The following is a 13,550-nucleotide window of genomic DNA, read 5'->3' on the forward strand; positions in this document are numbered from 1 at the left end:
TGATAAATTCACTGAAAGAGAAACTAGGAAAATCACCCCATTTATAATAGCCTAAAAAAGAAATACTTGGGAATAAACTTAATGAAAGAGGTGGAAAACCTCTACAAATAAAATTACAGCATGCTAAAGAAACAAATTAAAGAAGACCTTAGAAAGTAGAAAGATCTACCTTGTTCTTGGATAGGCAGAATTAATATTTTCAAAATGATCATACTACCAAAAGCACTATATGGATTCAATGCATCCCAATCAAAATCCCAATGACATTCCTCATAGAAACAGAAAAAGCAATCATGAAATTCATCTGGAAAAATAAGAGACCCAGAATAGCTAAAGCAATCCTTAGCAAGAAGAGTGAAGTTGGTGCCATCACTGTACCAGACCTTAAACTATTTACAGAGCAATAGTAACAAAAACAGCATGATATTGGCACCACAATAGACTGGAAGACCAATGGTACAGAATAGAGGACACAGAGACTCACCCACATAACTATAATTATCTTATATTAGACAAAGGCGCCAAAAATGTACATTGGAGAAAAGATAGTTTCTTCAACAAATGGTGCTGAGAAAACTGGAAATCCACATGTAACAAAATGAAATAAAACCCCTATCTCTCACCATGCACAAAACTCAACTCAAAGTGGATCAAGGACCTAGGAATTAAACCAGAGACTCTGCATCTAATAGAAGAAAAAGTAGGCCCAAATCTGTATCATGTCGGATTAGGCCCCAACTTCCTTAATAAGACTCCTATAGCACAAGAAATAAAACTAAGAATCAATAAATGGGATGGATTCAAACTAAAAAGTTTCTTCTTAGCAAACGATACAATCAATGAGGTGAAACTAGAGAGCCTACAGAATGGGAGCAAATTTTTACCACTTGCACATCAGATAGAACACTAATTTCCAGGATATATAAAGCACTCAAAAACCTTAACACCAAAAAGCAAATAACCCAATCAAAAAGTAGGCCAAAGAACTGAACAGACACTTCTCAGAAGAAGATATACAATCAATCTACAAATACATGAAAAAATATTCATCATCCCTAGTAATTAGAGAAATGCAAATCAAAACTAAGATTTCATCTCACTCAAAGTCAGTATGGCAGCTATTAAGAATACAAACAACAATAAGTATTGGTGAGGATGTGGGGAAAAAGGCACACTCATACATTGCTGGTGGGACTGCAAATTGTTACAGCCAATCTGGAAAGCAGTATGGAGATTCCTTGGAAAACTTGGAATGGAACCACCATTTGACCTAGCTATCCCAGTCTTCACATTTGCTTAAATTCACTGAATTAAAAGCAAGAATCCTCACATTTGCTCAAAATACAACTCTTGAAATGGCTGCCTGGACTCTTTACCTAATTTTGGTGACATATATGATACTTGTTCACAAGAAATGAAACAGAAAGACAATACTGTACCTGGTCAGTATTTATTTTTCCATTTTCATGTTATTCTGCTTTCCTATCTGTTATAAAATAACATATCATTGAAAAAGTTTTGTCTATTTCCTTTTCTGATGTGGCATGGAAGTCCTATCACTTCATGTTCCATGTTCATAGGAAACAATTTAGAGGTTGTGTTTTACAATAAACAGGGGGGAATATTAATATTCAAATATTAACTCTTAATTAGGGACTCCTGATGTGTAGAACAAAGTATCTTTCCAGGAAAGGTTGAGGCAAAATAAATTTTCCTAAATACTCTCAGCTTATAAATTATTTTTATAGAATAATTTATATTCCTAAAAAAATCTACTAGTAGTGCTTTTACTAGAATGATAACTGTACCTTATAAAAGGTCGTGTCACTGCAAGGATTGTTCTGATGAACCAAGAAGGATGAACAATGATGAATGATTTCAAATTTTTGCGCAATCTATTTTGAAGAAACAAAAAAATACCTATTACTCTTAACCCATTTTCAGTGGGAATTAAATAGAAAATAAATCCCCAAATAAGAATATCTCTATTCTTATCTGATAGAAAGTACAAAATTGCTATGATTAACAAAAAATGTTTTTCAAGACATAATTTGAAACATATACAATTCAAATCTCATTTTCCCATAGGAATAAATGTAAAATAGAACAGTAGTATTATTGGAGTGCATACATCTATAGTCACCATGGTGTATTTTGTTAATGAAGCTTTTCATTTTTGTCAATATTATCTTTACTCTTTTGGAAAAAATGTTGCTTTTTTTTTTTTTTTTTTTTGTATACCAGGGACTGAACCCAGCTGTGCTTAGCCACTGAGCAACATCCCCCTCCACCTTTTTAAAAAATTTTTGAGACAGGGTTTTGCTAAGTTGCATAGGGCCTTGCAAAGTTGCTGAGGCTGGCTTTGAACATGCGATCCTCCTCCCTCAGCCTCCCAAGCCACTGGGATTACAGGTGTGTACCACCAGGCCCGGCTAAGAATGCACAATTTTGACAATTTATTTAATGTTAGTAAGTCTTGTTTTTTTTTTCTTCTGTATCAAGAAAATTTACCATTTTAACAATTCTTGGTCTTTACGCACATTTTTTCAGCTTAGTAGCATTATATTATTAACATTGGTATCATAAAACAGGTTTGTTTCATATATAACTGGGCATTCTCATGTTCTTATACAAGGGGATGTAATACATACTAGATATCATAAATTTGTATGCTTATTATATCAATTTTCCTGTACATGGCAATAAAATGTTTTTTTCCTAATAAAACCAGTACGGGGCTGGGGATGTGGCTCAAGTGGTAGAGCACTCGCCTGGCATGCGCAGGGTACTGGGTTCGATCCTCAGCACCACATTAAAAAAAATAAAAAATAAAGATGTTGTGTCCACCAAAAACTAAAAAATAAATATTAAAAAATTCTCTCTCTCTCTCTCTCTCTCTCTCTCTCTCTCTCTCTCTCTCGAAAAAAAAGAAGTATGGACAGATGTATCTCAAGGACACAAAAGCACTGGATACCTTGAACGGACAGTGAACACTGAAACACGAGACAGTGGCTATGCAGACCACCATTGTCCCAGTGCACGAAACAGCAACCAATTCACATGATACCACCCAAGAAGCTCAGGTACTTTAACTGATCCGCTCAAGTCACACATCTATATGGCAATAGATCATGCATAGTTTAAAATAGACTTGGTCTGTTGAGTTGGACTCTATTCACAAAATCTGGGAAGGTTGTACTTTATTTCAACTTTGAGGTGTCAAGTGACACTTTTATTAGTATTTCTATAATTTATTGCTTTAAACATGCATAACTCCATGTTCTTAAAATGTGACTGCATATTTGGTAGACTAAAAGGAAATCTGATATGAGAGCTTTTGAAGGAGTCGACACAGTAGTTAAATAATGGAGTCCACATACCGTCTGTCAATCATCTGGTAGCATTTCTTCATCCAGCCAAGCCCTGGCATCTTCCTTCTTGGGGTAGCACCATTCAGATACACAATCATGTAGTCTTCAGCTACCATCAACTCTAAAGTACTTATTACGTATCTGACCACAGGAAGGAAAAGGAGTTTTTCAGTTTCCACGTGAAGTATTTCATCCTGTTCACACCATAATTATGTAACAAATTACAGAGTGAATGACATTTTAGTAGAGTTGTGATTTATTACCACTTTATCTCAGGAACAATGCAATTACCTAAGATCATTTCTCTGAGGGTATTACTCATTTCTTTGTATGGTTATCTAATTTTTGTTTGTTTGTTTTCTAAATTCAGGTACCACAGAAAAATACATGAGTTATAAATCTGACTTTCAGAAATGATAACTATGTCATCAAACATTAAGGGCAACTCATATTAAACAAGGGCTGAGATAAATGAAGTCAAGTTTTCATCAGTGGATTAAGAACTTATTATCAGGAAACAAAAATAATACTTGGCGCAAAGGAAATGTTACAGACATTTTAGAGGGAGGCCAAACTCTGCTCACTTTATTTTCCATGAATTCTACTGACAAAAGAATTTCTTTAAAGGTTCTAGCCTCTTAAACAACATTCCTTGACAGCAATCTTATTAACTTTTTATCAAAGACTCAGGATATTCTACATCACCTACTTCCCTTAATTGCTTTTAGATACCCACAGACGTTTATTTACTCAAAGCACTTTGTCATAAGTATCACTCACAGGAAAAGATTTTCCATGACATAGTGGTAATCCGCCCGACTGCTGTCTGGCAGAAAACAGGCGGCAAACACAATGATGGCATTTAGGCCGTCCCCATAGTATCCTGGGGGACAAACAAAAAGACATTTGTAACCGATTGAAAGCTCTTAACAAGATCCTATTGATAAATCTGAAGATTTGGCAAGTATGTGTATGGAAATGATAGATATAGCATGAGTTGACTAGAGTTCTATAGCATATACACATATAATTATCTTTTGATACTCAAGTAACTTGTTAAATATATAGTATGAGCATATTTGGATGATTTTATGTAATGTACATAGTTGTGCATGGCACATGTATCTATACCTATCTATCTCTTTCATATACATATACATATATTCAACTTATCAAAAAAAAGTAACTTTTTTTCCTCCAGAGCTTATACATGCCAGGTAAGCACTTCACTCCAGCCCCAGGCAACACTGTTTTTGCAATTTATATAATACAAATTTATTTTTAAAAGCTAATTTATATAATATTTCTTCATTCTGATGGCTAAGAAAGAGGTTATGTTGATTCTCTTTAGCTCTTTTTAGTTGTAGTCCCCAATTCATTCAGCTCGTCACTGAACTGCAATATCATCTCACACCCACACACTCCAGTAACCAGATACTAGTCAACAGACATGTACAACACCTTTCTTTGATTTCAAGGCCTGGTCACTTGTGTGTAATACCCCTGGGACCTCTGAACTCAATAGGCAGCATAAAGTGTATGAGAAAAGTTCTAGCCAGGCCTAGAGTAACTGAGCCCAGAATTCAGAGCCTAGCCTCTTAGAGAAAGGGGCACGCTCAAGAAGGACCTGGCTAAATTCTCTTTGAGTTTTATAAAAATAGGTGATTTGGGAAAACTTGAGAATTACTTCCTAATGATAAGATGGTGAGGGTGGGGAAGTGCTGTGTGTAGGTGATGCTGAGGAAATAGGAGATGGTCAATGGAAGTCAGTGTGGCCATTGACACTTCATAGGGCTAAGGAACATGTAGACACATCTTAGGACATTATTCCTGTCTTTTGAGAGATCTGACATCATTTTGGCATTGTTCTGTCTTTTAAGCAAACTTTTTTATTCCCTTAGAGCTCATCATTGAAATTCATGGCAGGTGTCTGTCAAATCCCCGGAGGCAGGAGTATAGAACAAATTGCGTCTTCAACACCGAAACTGGGAAGCGATGTCCTGTCCTGTATTGTCATTTGGGTGGGGGGTGCTGAGTCTTGAACCCAGGGCCTCACACATGTTTAGCACACATTCTACTGCTGTGTCACAACTCCAGCCCTAGGCAACACTTTTTTGACTTATTATTTTTAAAATAGCCTATCTTTTTTTAATATCCCAATTTAAATGATATTTAAATATCATCTAGTTCTGGACTACAGAATCATGAAATAGAGATTCCCTCAGAGTTTTGAGAAGGACAGAACACACCTTCGTGTCTGAGTTGGTCCTCTCAAACTCAGTGTTGCACTTTTTCAGAATTCTAAATATTCCTCTGGTATAAAATGCTGACTGGGTATAGATTTGGATGGGTTAAACAACTCCTAAAAAGCAGTTTAATAAGATGTTCTCTACAAAGAGAATATGACTCTAGTGCAAGGCGGTGGGGGAAGAACGAAACCAACCAAAAATATATCCAGCTGTGGGCTTGTGAGAATTACTAATTTGCGGTTGCTGTATATGGTGTTATATTCTACAAGATGCTACCTATGGAAGTAGCCACCCTGGAACTCATGTTTGTGAAAGAACATTACAGAAGTTTCCCTTCTGATGTTTTGCGTTAGTTCCAACTTTTCTAACATGTAGGCATTTACCAACTTATTTTCAAAATGCAAATATGAAGGAAATGGCAGAAAGAGATATATTTTAAATCAAGAAAAGCTTGTTCTACCAATTTCATTTCTGAGGATTCATAACTCAATGGAAATCCATGAAGGATATGGTGACTTAACTAACACCACAAAGATATGCATTTTATACTGAGCACAACGAAAACAGTTCATTAAAAGAGACGACAGACATAATGAATCCAACAACAACAACAACAACAAAAACAAATAAACACACATCTTTATAAATAGGGCTGTCTGGCTCCAGGGTATCAGAATATTTTCAAGGTCATGACTGATTTTGATTTCTTTTTTCTGGTTTCTGTAAAACTGTTTTTCTGTATTTTTTTATTGGCCCAACATTTTAATTTTTTATTGGTGCATTATAATTATACATAATAGTGGGATTTGTTGTTACATATTCATATATGTACACAATATAGCAATTTTTTTTTAAAAGAAGAAAGACGGGGGTTTATAAATAGTATCTGAGAAGTCATCTTAAGTGGCAATTAGGCCCCTGTATGAATGCTACAGATGGTGCTCTCCAGAACTCATTTAGTGGAAGGAACACTGAGGGATCAGTGTACTGCTTCATGATCACTGTCTAAGTGAGGAATATTTCTTTATATAAATATTGCTGGACTTTTCAAATAGAAATAGTTCCTCATACTTTAGGTTAGAGTTGCTGTAAGAAGGGAAGAAGAGGTAAATGGGAAAAGAAGAGAATAGGAGAGAAGGTGACTTAGGAAAGGATGCAGAAGGAAAACATTCCTCATGAAAGTTTTCCTCCTAAGTCAAGAGTCATCGTCATCGGGCTTCAGGGACACTTTGGGTAATGCCTGCTGGCGAAGTGCAATAACTAAAATGAGTGGGATCATTTGCTCATTGCCCCCACCCCCACTCCAGAGGCTTCCTGGGTAAATTTCTATCCTAAACTATGCAGAGTTTCAGGTGAAGTTGCCTGTTGGCAACAGGCATAACTTATATGGAGTTTGGTTTTTAAAATATTTACTTTGTCAGACTCTCTTCCTTATAAACATGAGGTAGACAGGGTACATGTGGTGGGGGCGTGAACAACCCCACCAAGGAGCCTCCTTGGGCTATGCAAGCCTTACCTGAGGTGGCACAGACAGGCATGAAAGGGGTGTAACACAAGTTTGCTGGCCAGCAAATGGAATGGAGAGAGAAGGAAAGACGTCACAGTCACAACCCAAACACACACACACACACCAGCCAGCAACTCTTCTCCGCATTCTTTCCAGGATCATCTGTCCAGCAACACTGCAGAGAAGGTTACCTGAGTCTCCTATAATGAAATAAAAGAAAAAAAAAAAGAACAAGAAAGGAAACAGGAAACTCCTTGTTAAAATTCTTTGGTGTGATTGTCCTTGGTTATTTAAATGTGTTCTCTGTTCTAAGTTGAAAAAAGCCACTTCTGGCCTCCACATGACCCCATGCCCTTGACTGAGCAAAACTAATTATAACACTTTTTGCTTTTTTTTTTTTTTCCCCATTTAAGCAGATGGCAGGGATAGTGTTTCTGGGATCATAGGAAGTAAACACTGGCGTTGTGATCACCTTAATTCGACTGGTGAAGTAACTGAAGCCCAGAGGAAGTAAATGACTGGTAAGAGGCAGAGGTCACTAAGTGGCAAAGACAGGCCTTAAACTCACAGGTCTGCATTGTGTACAGGACTTATGACAATAGCTCATATCACAGTCGCCAAAGCTGAAGACTGAACTATTTGTTCCAACCCACGGGGAGCACCTGGCAGTGTTGGACTTTGGGGCCAGCTTCTGCAACTCTTTTGCTAACTCCCCTTCCAATTTACCACACAGAGCACTGTCCACAGTTCCCTAAGGACCAGAGGGGGAAAACGGCCTCATACCAAAAAGGCAAAGCTCCAGAACAAGGCTCATGCTCACTGAGGAGTCTGCTTTTTAAATGCTCATCAGAAGCCAGGATGACAAACTCAAGAAATCGGTAACCAAGAAGCTTTGTCATCTAAGATCTGAGAGAGGGATCTAAGTTTCCAATGTGGAAGACAAGTCTTTGGCAAATTCAGAAGTAACATCCAAACACTCTTTACCTACAGGATACAAAAGCGGTTGAGCATGTAAGAAGGTGGTCTCTTGCTGATGGACCGGATGAGAGCAGCCAGAGGCACATTCATGCAGGTCAGTGCCTGGAGGAGGCTGAGGTAAAGCCAGGGAGAGGAAAGGCACCCTTCTTTTCAAAACAAACTGCACAGTCACACAGACAAAATCAAGCTTGCCACACATAATGGAGGGGAGGAAATGCCAAGGGCAGGAGGTGGCAGGCACAGAAAGCTCAGCAAACCAGGTTAGCCCTAAGGTCTCAGGTGAGTTTCTAGAAGCCGTGACAGGCAGAGGCAGTGGCTCTTCCCGACCATCTTGGTACTGCTGTTAATCACTTTGTCCTGATTTAGGCTCCAGGTCGATGGGCTTAACCCATCCACCCAGCCCACTTGACTTCCCAGGAGTTGACAAATAGGTGATTCTGCTGGGGGACTGAGAAAGAACTCAGCCGAGGACAGCAACATCAGAGCCTGCCTTCATCACAACACGAGGACCTCAAGAGCCGAGGGGGTAAATGTCGCCAGGATTATCACGGGGTGACTGATTTACTTTGACAGACTTTCCTGCATTTTCTATCCTTTTTTAAGAATAAACATAGGGCACACTTATAGTCAGCCTTTGTTTCATTGTCCCAAAGCAAACAAACTCAAAATACCCTATGGGTGGCACAAAGGAGGAATGACTCTCTGAGAAGATTTCGAGAGTGTTTCAGTTGTGGTTTTCACCCTAAAAACAAAAGGGTTTACTATAGGGTCACTTGTCTGTCATTTAGCAGGATCAGGCCAGCCTTCATTCCCCCAGAGGTGTGGGACAGGTTTCTCTCCAAGACCACTGTGCCTGGCCCCACAGCAGCTACCACAGGGGCATACTGCCATTTCAAGAGAGGCAAGGCAAACATGGGGCATGGCCAAGGGCTCCAACTGGCATTTTCCATCACTGTCACAGTTGGGTTCCCTGAATGGTACTGGTACTTATAAGAGGTGGCAGTGCATGGGACAGAAAGGGAAAGCTCTACTGATGGAAGGATGTTTAACTGAAATAACAAAACGTCCTCACGTTCTTTATAAAATAAATGTTGCGGATTTAATTCAGTGCCAAGACTCTTATTTCCCTGTCCTCATTGAGGAAGAGAGAACATAGACAGCAGCAATTGTCTTGTTAGCTTGCACTTTATCTGGACCAGCTGGTTGGTTACAGTGGCACCTCAGGACTGCGGGAAAGGAATACATGCATTAGAAAAATCAAAAAGCCATGGATGTTTTCTGAAGTCGACAATGTTCAATGTGTTGCTTGTGCTCCTCTGACTTTTTTGAATCTCAAATTAATCAAGGCTCTTATGCCCCTACAGGCCTCAAGAAAGCACTGAAAATACAAAATATGCTTTCCCCTTTCCTGGTCCCTCACTAAGCAGGTGGAAGCATTCATAGGGATTAGAAATTGTTGGACCTAGATCTGAAAAGCAAACTTTAGGTAGGAGGAAATAAAGTACCAGGCTGAGTCTAAAAAGATTCCCAGAAGCTTCTGAAGAGAATTCAAAAGGCATTTTATAGAAATGAGTTCCACCAGGTCTTACTACAGGACATGGTATTACACACTATAAGCTATTCAGTTCAACACTGTTGATAGGAATTCCAAACAGACATTAAGACATTGGACAACTATGGCTTTTGAGAACTTTGGACAGATTATAACATGGCACACAAAGACCTTTTTACATTGAAAAGTTTTTTTTGTTGTTGTTGTTTTTGTTTTTTGCCATAGTAGACTTTCAAATTTTTAGTGGATAGAGGATAACGTAACACACTTAACTCTCTGTTACCTGAACACAGACTACAGAACAGGGTGTCTTTGGGATGTCATGTTAGAGAATCCTGGTTTTATTTATTTCTCATTTAAAAATATGGCCACCCCTCCCCATTTCCCAGATTCACACACAGCATGACTACCTCCGTGAGAAATGACTCTCCTGTAGGGCTCGATGACCTTCATGTCAATCCGTTGCTCTTGTTCTCCAATCACCACTGTCCTCCACAGCCGGTTGTCTTCCCGTTCCTCTTCAGCTGTATATTCTGGAATAGACTCAGACTCTTGACCAGAATCTTTGTTGGCTGTGGAATCTTCTGGAAATGAAGCACAAAGCACAAGGCTGAAGGAGAAAGACTTCCACGGCAGAAGTAGCAAAGTGATGGGATCATAAGCTACCTCATGGCAGAGCCTGCCTGGTGCAACACCGGCTATGTGCAGCGTTTATAGAGCTTAACATCACCCTGACAACTTAAAGTCCACCCAGTGAAGTCTGTTCTATTGACTGGACAACCACATCCATTGCTAAGGCCACACTGAGGTGGGGATAGGTGAGTCTAGAGCTGTCTTGAGTCAATACAGACCCAGTGGAGGATAAACTGGTATCAACTCTTCCTTGATCATGCCAGATAAAGACTCTAGGTCTTGCTACCGGTGAAAGATCTGATGGCTCAGAGTGTTTCAGGGACTATAGCTTGTGATGATATTATTATCCAAGACCCTTGCTCTCAGACTCTTAGAACAGGGTTGAACCCCTTTCTCTATTGGAAGCACATCTGGACATAAATTTGCTATTATTTCCCACACAAATATGGAAATATTTCTACTTCCAAATATGCTGCAGAAAGGTTTTATAGTAAGGGAGAAACAAGTTTGTAGACCAGAAATATATCAAGGTCCCAAATTCATAAGACTCCTAAATTTAGGGGTTCATAAGACAACAAAATCTTACTGAGTATTCTTTATGAAGAAATTTACTCTTTGCACCCCAAAATGTAACCATTTTGTCTTTTTTAACCTGTTTTAATTAGTTACACATGACAGTACAATGATCTTGACATATCATACATTTGAATCAGATCCATTTTGTCTTTTAAAAGGGTAATCAGTGATTGCTTCCATTTTTATTAGCAATACTAGTAGAGTTCAGCAATGATTATTCTTTATATCCTAAATTAATTTGAAGGAAAAGACTACTTATAATTGTCACAGTAATCCTGAGATATTGTCATTCTTATTTTCCTATTTGTGAAAAAAGACCATTGAATCTGTACTGCACCTTCCTTATATTTCTCCTATAGCACTTTGATAATAACAGCAATATTCTTTAGTATTTGACATCTTATACCAGGCACAGTAGTTTTAAAATATATATTAAGCCAATGCAAAAACTGACTCCAATGTAGTCTGTCTCAGATCACAGAGTTAGTAAGCAAATAGAGTTAAAACCTTTACCTTTATGCTTTACCTTCAATGCTTCTAAGTTATCACATTGTGCCTTGACTGTATGATTTTCATTCTTATTTATTTTACGAAGAGGCTGAGAGTGTCTTGGGTTAAGGAACTGAGTCTAAATTGCCTTCAGTACTCACCTCCACCAACACACACTGCACATAGCTTGGAAACCTACTTACTTAGCATACTCAATAAAAACTGGGAAGGTTAGTGGGTAAATAAAGGCAAGTTTGGGCTAGTTCCTAGAAATATAGGTAATCTGTAAGGGAGCCACAACAAAGGCACTACATTCCAGAACACTCTGCCTTTGTTTCATATTCAAAAGTGTCTAATGACCTATGACTTGAAATAGGAACATAAAGTTTGATTGGGAAGCAATCCCAGCCATTTTTGCCAACACCAACAGCCACCACTACCCACAGAGCCTTGGCTCACCTCAGCTTCAACTGTTCCCACAGTGCCTGAGAGCATATAAAAACAGAAAACAGTCACCTTTGGTTTCCAAATGAGCACTATGTCACTTGTGCAAATCTACCTGTCTGGAGTCCCTTCCTGCTTTCTTTCTACTTGGGTTAGTAATCTTAGATGCCAATCCCAGTTGCGTTACTGGGACCCTGTTATTATTTGAATAAGAGTTGTCCTCCAAAGCTCCTGTTAACACAGGAATGTTTGGAGGTGAAGGGATTGGATTGTGAGAGCTGTTACCTAATCAGTCCATTCTAGTTAGAATGGACTGGGTGGTAACTGTAGACTAGTGGGGCAGGGCTGGAAGACATGGGTCACAGGGCATAACCTGGAAGGGTTCATCTTCCCCTTGGTCCCTTCCTCACTCTGTCTTTCTGCTTTCTGGCTGCCATGAATACTGCAGTGCATCTCTCATCCCCTTCTGCCATGATGTTCTACCTCACCTTAGGCCCAGAGCAATGCAGTCAGCCATCTATGGACTGAGACCTCTAAAACCATGAGCCCCCCAAAAAATTTCCCTTCTCAAAATTGTTCTTGTCAGGTATTTTGGTCACAGCAATGCAAAATTGACCAATATTGACCCTATATTCCATCTTGCCTCAGCTCCCTCAGAACCTGACGTTCTGATGTGGGTTTGTCTTCTGACATTCCTATACACACAGACCCTTGCTTGTGATGAACTTGCCATCCATCAGCCCCTCTGCTCTAGTTTATGCCTGGTGATCTATGTGGAGTAAAAATAGGGATTGTTTTGTTTTCTATATGCTTTTATGGAATTTGCCTCACTAAAATAATTTTCTGTATACCATATTCTTTATTCTGGTTATAAAAGTAAAATATATACCAAACAAATATAGTCAACTGAACTTTCACAAAGGAATCAAGGCACTACAATGGAGTAAAAATAGTCTTTCCAGTAAATACCACTGGAACAATTGGACATCCATTTGCCCAAAAAAAAAAAAAAATGAATCTAGGCACAGATCTTAGACCTGTCACAAAAATTAACTTAAAATGGATCAGTAGACCTAAATGTAAAAAGTAAAAAATCTTAAAACTCCAGAAAATAACATAAGAGAAAAATCTAATTGATCTTGGGTACAGAGATGACTTTTTAGATATAACATCAAAGTCATGAGCCATGAAATAAATAACCAACTAGCTAACTGTATTCAAATTAAAATTTGTGCTCTGTGAAACAATGTTGGAGAATAAGAAGACAAGCCACAGACTAGGAGAAAATATTTACAGAACACACATCTGAGAAAGGACAGTTATAAAGTATAAAGAGTGATTAAAACTCAGGAATAAGAAAGTGAATAATTTTGCCTATTAAAAATAGGCAAATATAAAAAGATGTTCAAGATCATATGTTAGTAGGGAACTGTAAATTAAAACAATTAGATACCATTATATCCATTATATACCTATTAAATAGCCAAAAATCAAAACACTGATAATGCCAAGTACTAGTGAAGACATGGAGTCAAAGGAACGCTCATTCATTAATGATGGGAATGTAAAATGGTGCAGCCACTTGGAAGACAGTTTGATAGTTTCTTTTTCTTAATATTTATTTTTTAGTTGTAGGTGGACACAATACCTTTATTTTATTTTTTTATGTGGTGCTGAGGCTCGAACCCAGTGCCCCATGCACGGTAGGAAAGCGCTCTGCCACTGAGCTACAGCCCCAGCCTCAGTTTGAC

The 13,550-nt window shown here is 38.4% G+C and overlaps 1 protein-coding gene across 7 annotated transcripts in view; it reads right to left on the reverse strand.

Annotated features, from left to right (window-relative positions):
* PRUNE2 (prune homolog 2 with BCH domain) overlaps positions 1-13,550 on the reverse strand; it is a 262,656-nt gene that overhangs the window by 19,698 nt on the left and 229,408 nt on the right. For 5 of the 7 annotated variants that reach the window (XR_014020379.1, XM_081278893.1, XM_081278891.1 and 2 more), the window contains exons 12-15: positions 10,068-10,241; positions 4,152-4,254; positions 3,381-3,512; positions 1,809-1,895 (exon numbers count right to left, since the gene is read on the reverse strand). Coding sequence is in view for 6 of the 7 variants with exons in the window: in XM_081278893.1 (XP_081135019.1) it covers positions 1,809-1,895; positions 3,381-3,512; positions 4,152-4,254; positions 10,068-10,241 (496 nt within the window). In the remaining variant the exon portion in view is untranslated. Of the gene's footprint in view, positions 1-1,808; positions 1,896-3,380; positions 3,513-4,151; positions 4,255-6,534; positions 7,328-10,067; positions 10,242-13,550 lie in introns of those variants that run through there. The other 2 variants (XM_081278889.1, XM_081278892.1) reach the window with 2 other exon arrangements.

The sequence above is a fragment of the Spermophilus citellus genome (assembly GCF_964194105.1).
Source record: "Spermophilus citellus genome assembly, chromosome: 2".
Lineage (NCBI taxonomy): Eukaryota > Metazoa > Chordata > Mammalia > Rodentia > Sciuridae > Spermophilus > Spermophilus citellus.